A 13,232-nucleotide genomic window follows, 5' to 3' on the forward strand; every position below is an offset into this window, starting at 1 on the left:
GAATAATAACCATCTGTACAAAAACATCAATCTCACTCTTTGGTGTAGCCCTCATATTCTTATGATTGTGTTTCACATTACTACTGCTCTAGGTTTATCATTACAATAAGAATGAATAATCAATTATGAAAAGGGGAGTGAGAGTGAGTGTGTGTGTGTAGAAATAGATTGTGGTACAAACACAAACATCCATGCCTTAAGCAGGAATCAAACCTAAAATCTCTGACTTTATAGTAGATTACACAAACCACCCTATCGCAGAGTCCAGTAGGTTTCCTCCTCTTGTGCAATAAGTCAATCATAGAAGTTTGATTCTCCAATTTAATATTATGAAATGAAAGCACAAGGGCATACTTTTTTTGGTCTTCGGCACCTTTGTAGGTGACAGCACCATATAAACAAGTGAGAGAAGAGGTGCATGCATCACATATAAACAAGTGAGAGAAGAGGTGCATGCATCACATATAAACTTTGGAAAGAATCCACCTGTAGGGTGTCACATACTCGAGTTGAACAATACATTTAAGTAAGTGCACTTCTTCATTGCTTGTTTTCATGCATTGTTGATTCATTTCATGAGAAAATGCAATGTGCTCTTCTGAGTTTTATGCAGAACAGTGTATCTTTTTTCAAAATATAGTTCCTTCATCCGTTTCTATCTGTTTTTCATTCAGGTCTTCAGAATTAATATAAAGTGTGAGAGAAAAGAATGTTAAATAACCAAAATGCAAATACTACGTAATAGCCATTTGTTGTGTAAAATTTATTTATACATCCAATTTGAATAAAGATACTTTTGTAATCAAATCTCATCATTCAATTCATAGTTCTGTTAGATAATTCTGACTTATTTATTATTCTGGTTTGTATTTATTCTTTGACATCATATGTACAGGTGATTGCACTCACACACGTGCATGCATGCTTGATTTGGGAAATTTTCATAAATCAAATAATAGGAACGAACCTAAGTACTGTATGATTTCAGGTGGATGATTTATCCCATTCACGGATAGTGGATTTTGTCCGATTAAGCGGGGTGAACTTCAACGAAGGTGAGGACCAATCAGAGGCCTCTTCGCAATCAGGAAACTTGGCAGAACCTGCAAAGCAGGACCATCAGGAAATGACCCTGGTCTTCTATACAAATCCCTCTGAACGAAACCTCTTCATCTCAGTATTTTCCCTAGCCAAACGCCAGAAGCATGGGAAGGGATTTTTGGTTTTGTAGCAGAAGCATTTAAAATGATGTAGGGGATTCTTTGCTGTGATAAAATGAGATATTCTCAAAAACTAAACTTTACAACTTGCATAACAAATCACTTTCTTCCTATATATATGGTGATCATATTAACACACTGCCATCTCTCATTTAAAAAAAAATTGAAGTAATTTTTGTAAGTGAAAAAAAGGAATCATGTATAAAATAAATAAGCAAATGAATTATTTTTCAAATGTAAATAAGATAAATCTTGAACCATGTATTATATGAGATTGGAAGCATTTGAGAGTTCTATATAATTTTTTCCAGTGTATGCATTTTTAATAATTCTGTATGGAATAATCAATTGGTGTTCTGGTAAAATTTCAGCTTTCATCTGGAGATCTGTTTTAATTTGAGTATTTTAATTCAGTATTTATGCTTAGCTTTAATTCAAGTGTCATATATTTTTTTAACACTGGGATCAATTATTAATTTACTGGTTTGTATTGTAAACTATATTTGTAACTCAATTGTAATTAAACAAATTACTTTCGTTAGACTTAAATGCTTGGCTCAAGAAAACTGAATCTGAATCCAATGTTTGGTCTTAAAGTTCTCCAAAAATCACATATGTCAGTTGGGATTGTTAAAACATTTCACCACTCAACCAATGAAATTTGTGACTCCACCAGTATTCTCTGCAAACCTTAACCACTTGGTTATCTGGGTAGACTTGTTTGTTACAAATTTTGTCTTGCAAACAAGGGTTTAGCCCAAATTAGGTTCATTATTGAGGTACTTACAGTCACTACTTTGTTTAAACTTGAACATGTTTTCTCATGGTCACCATTTACTTAACCTATTGATTACAGAGCCAAGCATGGAAAGTGTTACTATGTAGCTTTCAGATTATGGTTGTTTTGTGTTCTGGGGAAATGTAAAGTTCCAAGATGTTATGTAAATAGGACTTTTGACTGTAAATACTTGGAAGATGGCTGCAGGCAGTCATCTTTTGAAACTACCTTCTCCTTTAATACCAAGTCCAAGCTTACCCAATTGTGCAATGAGCAGTTTGCAATCCATTCTGGACTGCTGTACATTTTCTCTTTTTCTTTTGCATCTTCTGACTTTTGAAGAAGAGGTAAGATACGGGTTGAGTGGAGTCATGTCCCGAGGAACACAGTAATACAATGAGAAACAGTAGAAGTGTTGTCCTGTGCAGTAAGCAGAGTGCCAAAGTATTAATTGACAGCAAATTTGTGCAATTTTAATTTTAAAGTCTGATATTTGCATAAATATTTCTAAAAATGTTCCAAAGCAAAACTATGGTAAGATTGGTATTGTATGACTGCATGTAATTCTTATTATGTTAAATTTGCAGAATGTTAGCACATAATAGCCCAGGTACAGTCCTGGGTGTGTTTGTTTTCCAAAATTTGTAACTATTCAGGTATCTGGAATCTTCTAAAGATATCAACACATCCATCAGGATTGTGCAAAGTGATTCTAATTCAGTTCGTATCGATCTCGGGGTTTTATCTTGACTAGGACTACCTCAGGGAAGGAACTTCACTGCACATAAATATTTTTTGCACTATCTCATTATGCAAATGTGTAGTATGCAAGACATGTCTTTTAAAGTACTTTTTTTTAGCACTGATTTTTTTTCCCATTTTGTGCATTATCAACCATCAATAAACGGGAACCAGTGTATCATACCACACCTGGCAGTACATATATCTTGACATAACAACAAAATAATTGTAGTTACATTAAAAATAGAAGCAAAAAGTTGTAGGTAAGCTGTGTCTTGTAGATTTTAATACAAATTCATTTTAAATTGGCCAAAATTCTTATTAGTATGTTTCTTTGTTATTTTAAGTGAAGCATATATGCAAGTAAAATAGATTTAAAAGTATGGCATAGTCAGTTGCAATAAGAGGAGTTCAGAATTGAGTGATATTACATTTCTGTGTTGAAACTCAACAACTTTGTTCTTTGAAAGTTCAGTACATAACAGCCATTTGAAATTAATTTAGTGATCAGGAGCACATAAAGACATGAAATGAAACTAATTTTCAAAAAAGTTTCTGCTGCTTTGAATCTTAATAATAATAATGTTGGGATGTCTACAAATGTCAACAACAGTATAGTAATGGGAAAAAAATCATATGGGCTTAGCAAAACCAGGTAGTGCCTAAGAAGCATCCTAGACTTTCTGGGATGCCTGCGAGTTTTCAATATACCACAATGTATATGCTGCATATCTTTCTAAGCATGTTAAGTTCGTTGCCAGTTCTCTGATGACTGCATTTTGAAGTAAAAAATATAAAATATATAATTTTTTCCATCATCTTTTCTGCTGCTTTGGATGATTCTACAATGTGGATGCTAAAACACATTCGAAATATATTTTTTTCACACCACTACTTGCATATGTAGCAAACAAAATAAAAAAAAAACGAACAACAATCTGTGAAGATGTTGCACATATCAGCTACAAAAGAATATTCTTGTCTTTTGAAATTGTTGATGTTAATACAAAGTAAAAATTTACACAATCTTTTTAATAAAAATCATTGAACAAGCATACAAAAATACATCAAAAGTCTAATTACAAATTAAGAAATGCACAGATATAACACTTAGGCAAACCAAAACAAATATTATTATCCTTTTATTAAACATTCCAATATATGGGGGTATTTGGAGTAGGTGGAAATATGTAAATTATGCATATGTGGGGTTATTTATTTATGTTTTCTTCTGTTGTGCAGCTTGTGTCAGTTGTCTAAATATATGTTGTCATTCAGTTCTAGAAGGAAATACATGAAAACATCTGCACAATATGTTGTGTAGTCCATTACGTTGTTGCACAAGTAGGTGTATGTGTGTGTACATGTACACAACACATATGTATGTATGTGAATATTTGAAATAAGATATATATATATACGTTATGATAAAATTAAATTTGTTTTATTGGTAAAATATATTTTCATAACTTTTTGTGTACATCTTGGTGAAAAAGATGCACTTAATTACGTATGTACATATGAATATTATAAAAAAATGGGATGAAATAATTGTATTGAAATGGTTTCAGAAGTTTTACTGGTAAATGTGTCAATGTTTTTATCACTTTGGTACCTTTGTAACCTGAGTTATTTGCGAGTTTACCTATTTTAAAAATTAGAGGTATGTAAAGATTATTTGTGGCATATACTCTGAATTAGCGGTGTCTGATCTACTACAGTAATATATTTAATTTTGAAGTCTGATATTTGCATAAATATATCTAAAAATGTTTCAAAGCAAAACTGGGTAGTAAATCATGCAGTCAGTTGACATGTTAACTGCCACATGGAGAGAGAGAGAGAGAGATTCAAGTGGCAAATAGTAAAGTAAGTAATCAATTTAATTATTAATTATTGTTGTGTGTGATTTCAGGTAGGAATTGTAAACAATGTCTGCATAAAGCAGCTCTGCGACTCATGCAGCTCCTAAGCAATGAGCACCCAGGGCGTGAGGGTGGCTAGAGCATGGTGTTGATCATGTCACCTCCAGACTGGTTGAGAATGTGGTGGGTCCTGCCTAAACATACCATATGTATATTCATGTCCCCATGAAGTGAACAGGGAGTTACTATTATTATTATTATTTTTTTAATATCTTGTCTTACGGTGAACTATTTTCTTAAAACAAAGATTGTGGGGATTGAACATAGGATGGATCTGTGGTTATGCTACCTCAACGAAATAAAAATACCAATTTAAGGTGAGCACACTGAATCACTAGTAATTTACAACTTCTGTACTAGGTTTGATCTTCATTATTAAGCAACTGAATAGCTCATCCGGGGATAAGAAAAAGGACTGTTTCAATACTTACAAGGGAGGTTATCTAAGTGTCCCCCTCCGATTTGCATGAAACTTGGCAGGTGTATAGAGGGGCCCAAAAAAAGAAATATGTGTTTTTTTTTGTTTCTGCTAAAAAACTGTTTTAGGGATCAAAGAAACCCTCAAATGTCAAGATGACAAATTGAAGTGGGGGATCTGACCCCTGTGTCCCCTTCCAATTTCCATGAAACTTGGCAGGTGTATAGAGGGGCCCAAAGGAAGAAAACATGTTTTTTCGTTTTGGCTAAAAAACTGTTTTAGGGGGCAAAACTCCCCTCAAATGTCAAGATGAGGAGAAATTGAAGTGGGTATCTGACCCCTGTGTCCCCTCCGATTTCATGAAACTTGGCAGGTGCATAGAGAGGCCCAAAGGAAGAAATACGTGTTTTTTTGTTTCAGCTAAAAAAACAGTTTTAGAGGGCAAAAGCCCCCCTCAAATGTCAAGATGAGAAATTGAAGTGGGGATCTGACCCCGAAACCACGTAAATATGGCATAGGAAGAACACACACATATAATTGGAACACACACAGCACATAACTGTAGAATTCTCGGTACCAAACGCAAGTGCTATCGTGAAGGACGATGGTGGTTGAAGTTCTGTGCTAATAGTACTGGCAGATACACAAGAGGGACACACTTGAAATATGAAGTGCATATCACTGGCAAACACAGCTGTGTGCTCTGTGTGTTCCAATTTTATGTGCATGTTCTTCCCATGTCATATTTATGTGGTTTCGGAGTCAGATCCCCACTTCAATTTCTCCTCATCTTGACATTTTGCCCCCTAAAACAATTTTTTAGCTGAAACACAAAAACATGCATTTCTTCCTTTGGGCCCCTCTATACATGTGCCAAGTTTCATCTAAATCGGAGGGAGATACAGGGGTCAGATCCCCACTTCAATTTCTCCTCATCTTGATATTGGGGGGGGGGGGGTTGCCCCCTAAAACAGTTTTTTAGCCGAAACAAAAAACACTTATTTCTTCCTTTGGGCCCTCTGTATACCTGCCAAGTTTCATGGAAATCTGAGAGGGACACTTAGATAACCTCCCTTGTTAGTGTTAGATTACAATAGGTACCTCAGAAAAGACTGTCTCTCTTAGTTACTCTTATTGCTTTACCAAAATCAGTCTTCACCCTAAAAGTTACCATAAAGTATTAATATCCACAATAGCCATATAGTCTCATAAACTTATAAGTATGTATGTATAATGGGTGTGGCAGCTAAAAGTGGCCCGGACATTAATATTTAATATTTTGTTAACAATTTTTTACTGTTACTAGGCCGTTTTTTATTTTTACATTACATTACAATTTCAAGTACAATTACAACAATTGTTGAAAATTGTGTCCTTCTTAGAGCAGACAAAGGTCAAGACTACGGAGCATGTTGTTAGTAACCTGCCGTAACTCATCTGCTGTTATGTGTGCAATGTCATCAGAAATGTTTGCTTTCAATTCGGCCAGTGTGTGCGGATTATTTTTGTATACCTTACTCTTTAATGCCCCCCACAAAGAAATCACAGGTCGTTAGGTCCAGTGATCTCAGAGGCCACAGGCCCTTTGATACTGTCCTCTCCTCCTCGAACACTTCAAGTACTGCACTTAAACTCTGGTTTGATGCATGAGCTGTTGCACCATCTTGTTGGAAAAAGACGTAATCTTGTTCTTCCTCACTTAGCTGCTCTACAAATGGATAAAACAGTTGTTGCAGATAACTATCTGAGTTGATAGTGTCAGTAAAGAAGAATGGATCGACTATCCTGCGTGCCGACACAGCACACCAAACACCTATCTTCTGATCATGAAGGGGGATTTCAAATGTTGATCTGGGGTTAGTATCGGTTCAAATCCTGTTATTCTGGCTATTAACATAGCCAGAGAGGTGGAACCATGCTTCATCTGACATGAAATACAGCAAAGGATCCATTTCACCAGAATCAATGATTTCCTGTAGTCATCGACAGTACTTAACATGTTTCACATAATCTGGAGGCTTAAGTTCCTGGAGAACCATAATTTTGTATGGTTTAAGTTTTAAATCTAACTTCAGTTTACGACAACATGTTCTGTCAGATATTCCAGTTTCTTGGGATAATCGCCTTCTTGACTTCTGAGGGCTGTGCACTTCCACAATATTGTCATCAGTTCGCACTTTCTTCTGTGTTGCACGTTTCCTGTTACAAACGGAACCAGTTTTCAAGAATTTCTTAATTAGCTTCTGTACTGCATACTTCTGAGGTGCTGGTGTGTCGGGAAACTTTTCCCTGAAATGTGCTCTGACATCCTTGAATGATCTCAATGTAAAATACCTTTCCACTATGAAAATACGCATCTCAAGATTTAAGACCATTTCGGAACTCGAAACTCAGCAACCTTACAACAACTACTACTTGTTTCAACTGCTGCTCATAACCCGTCTCACATTACATTAGTCAGGTGCAGAACAGGTTTGAACTGGTCACAACCATTGTTGTTTAAAAAAAACACGTGCAAAGACCCAGCAACAAATCTTACTTTTAGTTGCCGCACCCAGTATATATTGAGTGGCACATATTGTATCTCCCATGCTTAGGCAGCTGCAAGTCTGGCAATCAGTCTGCCATGGAATTTTGGCCGGTTCAGACATGAATCATGGCAGTGGAGGCATTCATCCGAACGTGTTCCATTCAGGGGACGCAGCAGGCACTGCGATGACAGTCCAACGAGGGTCGCCATCAGCCCGTGCCAGAGCATTGCAACATTATATGATGAGTCAAACAATGGAGAGCTAATGGCAACATGTAGAAATAAAAGGCTTCAGGTTGGAGGAGGCAAATTCTATGGCATTATGATGCTTCTCAGTGCAGTGCCAACTGCATCTCCTGAAATGAACTTGTTCACATGAACACCTCTACTGCCACGATTTGTATCTGAACTGTCCAACGTTCCATGGCAGACTGATTGCTAGGCTTGCATCTGCCTAAGCATGGGAGACTTCTGCATATGTGCACCTGCGTTCCAACAGGATTGCCAAAAATTGTGCTGAAAGGCGTAAGTACTGAAATAAATGTTTATCATTTCATTACATGAGGGTTCTGCAAACAAGGTATGCCAAACTGATTATATATCACTTTAGGCTTGCCAAAATTAACTATCTGTACGACAAAGCAGATCTATTCTATTCCAGCAAGACTATTTAGATGTATTCCAAATTATCAAAAAAATAGACAAAGAACGTCTTGCTCATTATCAGATTAACCTAAAAGCATCGTGTTTATCCATGTAGACTTTTTTTCAAACTATCACACAAAAGAATGTTTCCAAGTTGTGATATACTAAACCTTTCTGAAATATACAAAACTTCATCTTTCCACAGATATATAATATACTACATTATATATATTTTTCTCACAATTATAAATGCTTTCCTGCAACAATTTTTTGAAAGAAAAAATACGGCATTGTTAAAAATGTTATTGAAAACATATTTTCAATATGTAATACAGAAATGATATCTAAACCATTTCCTCTTCAGAATTGAAATTGTCACTAACTTTGAAATTGGAAGTGGAATTCCTGTGAATTTCCACAATGTGATCTGCATCTAAATTGTTCAGTGGCATTCTCAAGAGCACAAGCAAAAGCACAATGTACTTCGTAGTGTACTGAAGCAAATATTTCTTCATGACTTATTCTTTCTATACGAGTCCAAGTAAATCTCAGCAGTGACAAAAACAATACAAATCTGTTAATTAGTGGTTGGAATTTGAAAGAAGTAGTTACAATACACTTGACAAAGAGACATGGTGAGAATATAGCCTGTCCTTTGTTCACAATGTGCATGTATATGTGTGGCAATCATCTGTCTTCTTGGATAGTAGTAGTACAATGAGCTATGCTTATCGCTTGTCGAGAATGTGTTAATGTACATCTTCATTACTAAAACAAAAGTTTGGATAGATTTCCATTAGCAAGAAAAAGAATTCACAAAATCAACTTAATGTTCCATTATTTGATAACACCATAGAAATCCAGTAAAGGTAACTGGTAACTCTTGTCCATACGTCTGGATATGTTGGGCTCGCGCAATTTGGAGGAGCCCCAAAGCTTGTTATCCCAATGATCCTGTAGAGGCCATCATCTGCTAGGAACAAGGGACCTCCACTGTCACCCTGAAATAAAAGGTTTTTAGTTTTCACTTTTGTTTAATGCACAATGGAGCAGTTTAGAATGTAAGACTGTTGTTGGAACTGTTTTAAAGTAGTAAAGGAAGTAGTTAGTGTAAAGTTATAATTTTGACTGTCTGGAGGTGGAGTGTTGTGAAAGAGAAAAATGTTGCTATTAAGAGTATTTGATACAGAATTTTAATAACAGAATGCAATGAATTTCAGTATTCATTGCATGTAAAGAAATAAATCAAAGAAACCAAAATACAATAGATGCCAAACGCAATGAAGTATGAAAAAAAAAAAAAGATGCCAAACTTGCAGAGGGTACCAAAATAGTAAATACACAAAAGTACTGATATTTTGGTATAATGGTATTGTGAGTGCTAGGTTTCCAGTGTTTTTAAATACCAGTATCAGGATTGCTTCCAGTCTCAAATGCTGGAAAGTAGCAGTAATGAGATAAGATGTCGCCCAAGGAAAAAGCTGTGTGGCAGGCTTTGGCCTCAAAGAGCTGTTGTGCCACATAGTTCAGTTAAGTGTTTTAATATCCGTTTGGTATCTTCAATATATTCATCACGCCTAGTTTAAAATACTAGGTGTCTACAAAAGAACTCTATGGCTTCACTTGAGACTTGATAAACAACAAATCAAATGTATAGATAACATGAAAGAACATACATTGAAGTTTCTTCTAATTTAGTAAATTTCAACACAGCTCTACATGCATCTAAAATGATACTCTATCTTTTCCTATGCACGTTCCACCACCATACTGAGAGCTATGGTTCCTACAGCTGCAATTCATCCTTTCTTGTAGATGATGGTCACGAATCTATATATGGAAAAATATTTTACATGTCTTAATTATCTGCAAATGTTTACAATAACAATTGATTGATTGATTTGGTTTATTTTACTTTGCTTTTCTGCCACCTTTTGGCTTATTGACGGAGATGAGAATAAGTGATCATATGATAAAATTAGTGAAGGGACACTTGCACAGAAAATCCATGCCCAGGTTGGAACTCGATCCCACATTGCACATTGTGCTACCACTTCACCTTGGAGGTTGCCCTTTTACAATGTGCATTAACTTTCAATGTGGTGGTTAGTGTTATCACCTTCTTATGAAGGATTTCCATTGGGAACATGATTCCATAAAGAACCTTAAAAGGTTGACCTCTACAGGTCATTAATAACTAGGGAAAGGAACTTCAGGTAAATAAATGTTTTTTCTGCGATAAGATAGAGACCCTCATTTTTGCAAAAATTCTGATCATAGCCTTATATGTCAACACAGCAAATTTTATTTTACATAAAAACACATATTTTCCAGTTTTCCGTATGTAAATACATATTTTGCGAATTTTCATTTTAAATACATAAAATCGCTCATTGACTTCATCTACCTCGAAATCCTCGAAGGAAAAATGTTTATTCTCCCCACCTCTTTCATATCGAGAGTGCTAGGTTTTTTGTCTTTGAACACCCTCGCTGGCAGACTTCTGGCACCTCGCCTACGATCCTATTGGGAGAAAATAGCTGTGAGTAGCTGTGGCTGGCTACAAGTAACGATAGCAAGGCTTTTTAATGAAGCAATGCAGCTATTGTGGCCAGAAGGCATAAAATTTGACAATGTTCTTCTCTTGACAGATGCTGCAGCTTACATGCAGTGGTCTTGCCGTTAGCTACCCCAAAATGGTGCACGTTACATGTGTCGCGCATGCGTTGCATAGAATATGTGAAAAGATAAGAGCTCTTTTTCCCAATGTCGATAAACTGGTTTCAAATGGGAAGAAAGTTTTTATCAAGTCGCCTAGAAGAATAGACATTTTTAAACAAAAATGTCCTGAGGTTCCCCTTCCCCCTACACCTGTAGTTACGCGATGCAGATGTTATGCCCAGAACTTTGAAAAAAATTGTATCTGTTGTAAATGATCTCGACAAAGAAGAATTCTGCAAGAACTGTTGATGGAGCCCTCCTTAAAAGTCGAATTGGCATACATCTCAACAAACCTGTCCATTCTCTCTAATTCCATATGAAAGCTTGAATCGTCCGCGAACACTTTGGCAGCTTCCATTGGTAAAGTCCGTATAGTAGAAACGAAACTGAAAGAACTCACTGGATCTAAATGTCTAAATGTACAGAACTTTTGGGGAAAAACCAAGGTTTTCAAACATTGTGCCAAATTGCATGTGTTTTGGAAGGAGGTGAAGTAGAGGAAGAGGAAGCTTTGGAAAACTTCAGCGTTAGTGACATTTCGTGCTTCAAATATGCAAGAATTGTTTCTTGTGACGTGGAGCGATCTTTCTCACAATATAAATGCTTTTTAGAGATAATCGTCACAGATTTACAATGGAGAATTTGGAAAAAACTATGGTGATCCGCTGCAACTCTTCCAAAAAATAGGTCGCTAAGAGGTAATCATTTAGAAACTAATTTCAGGTGTTTAAAATGCATGTTATAGTTTGTTTTTGTTACCAAATATTTTTATTTTTGTCACATATTTTCCTGTTTTTATCACATATTTTCAACATTTATGACACATAAAAAATAAATATTTCTGAGTTTTTTAGCACATAAAGTTCCGTTCCCTATTAATAACCTTAATAGGTCGGGATCTTACCATAGGGGGAAGCGTTAGCTCATGGCCACTCGCTTATGCTGCATCTTCATCTGTGGAGGTACCTAGATAAAAATTTAACCTACACAACTCTTAAATGAATGGCAACTCACACATTTTAGGTTTAAATTACCTTAAGACTGCACCGGCATTATTGGCATATGAGAGAGAAGGATATTACCTGTCTCGTTCTCGAAGAGATAATCAATAATAGTTCCAAAGTCAACTATCACACACACACTCTTATCTGACTCAAAAAACTGTCTCCTAAAACGTCTCTTCACTTCTCACTCTGTATTCCTCTCTCCCTCTCTTTACACTTTCCCAAACAACGTTCCTTTTTCCAAGCTAAAGACAGACTGTCCTAACTTCTCTGTACATCTTCCCCGAACAACTTTTTGAACCCATGTCCACTTTCCAAAATCAAACCGACTACTCTCATACTCCCAAAACCCCGGACTCTCTTGTCCAAGACTCCCCTTGCATCTTCTCAACCAATGGCTCCTACTTTTCCCCTTCTCACTCCACTTTACGTCTGCTGTAGCTGGAAATGCATTATGCTGAAATTAACGTCTCACAGATTTTTTTTTTAACTTTTATGTCATCCAGTTACTTAATATTGATGTAATTCCCTACTGATTATTATTATTTGTTATATTTTATTTAACATTGGCCTAGCTGTTAGTGATTTTGTACTTTTATTGAATGGCACACTCTGGTTTAGTTGATATTTGAGAATGTATTTGGTAACCTACCCTGTTCCTTTTTTTCATCTTGCTTCCTCATACCTATTCCAACCTTTAATTATGTATTGTATCTACCTGACATCTACGCAGAAGAGCTATCCCGAGAAGCCTTCAACCTTCCACGCGCCAGTGGACTTCAGAGAGCGATTCCATCCATCATCGCCTCTCAGTTCGTGGAGTAGCAGTTTCTGATTCCAGCTGGCACCCATACACCTGCAGAGTGCTTCACATTGTTTTGTTGAACTCAGGACTTCACTGCGACCGTTGGTCAATGGGACCTGTGCTAGCTACCAACGCACATCTTCTGTTTTGTGCCATTTCTACGCCACGGTCCTCCAGATGCAGGAGATACACACCCCTTTCCAAAAAATGTACTTCCTCTATTTTCGCTGGAGTTCCAATCTTCAGTCTCCCTCGTCATGTGCACCATTCACAAACCCGTACAAAGCAGGCATGGAAATACTTTCATGTACGGTCTGCACCACAAGTATGTTACAATCTTCTAGGGATGGGACTGATTAATCGGTACTCTATCGGTATCGGCCGATATAGGCATATCGGTGTATCGGTTTGTCGGTAAAATTACCGATTATTTTACCAATCCGAT

The 13,232-nt window shown here is 36.4% G+C and overlaps 2 protein-coding genes across 2 annotated transcripts in view; one reads left to right on the top strand and one right to left on the bottom strand.

Annotated features, from left to right (window-relative positions):
• Vps13B (vacuolar protein sorting 13B) overlaps positions 1-3,771 on the top strand; it is a 136,110-nt gene extending 132,339 nt beyond the window's left edge. Inside the window, exon 50 of the mRNA XM_083126671.1 lies at positions 989-3,771. Within this exon, the coding sequence (XP_082982797.1) occupies positions 989-1,231 (243 nt within the window). The 3' untranslated portion in view covers positions 1,232-3,771. The remainder of the gene's footprint in view (positions 1-988) is intronic.
• Positions 3,772-8,698: 4,927 nt separating this feature from the next.
• LOC145991790 (proclotting enzyme-like) overlaps positions 8,699-13,232 on the bottom strand; it is a 50,982-nt gene continuing 46,448 nt past the window's right edge. The window contains exon 11 of the mRNA XM_083127840.1: positions 8,699-9,258. Coding sequence (XP_082983966.1) covers positions 9,079-9,258 — 180 coding nt within the window. The 3' untranslated portion in view covers positions 8,699-9,078. The remainder of the gene's footprint in view (positions 9,259-13,232) is intronic.

Source organism: Lepisma saccharinum, chromosome 8 (assembly GCF_977018435.1).
Source record: "Lepisma saccharinum chromosome 8, izLepSacc3.1, whole genome shotgun sequence".
In the NCBI taxonomy this organism is placed as follows: Eukaryota; Metazoa; Arthropoda; class Insecta; order Zygentoma; family Lepismatidae; genus Lepisma; species Lepisma saccharinum.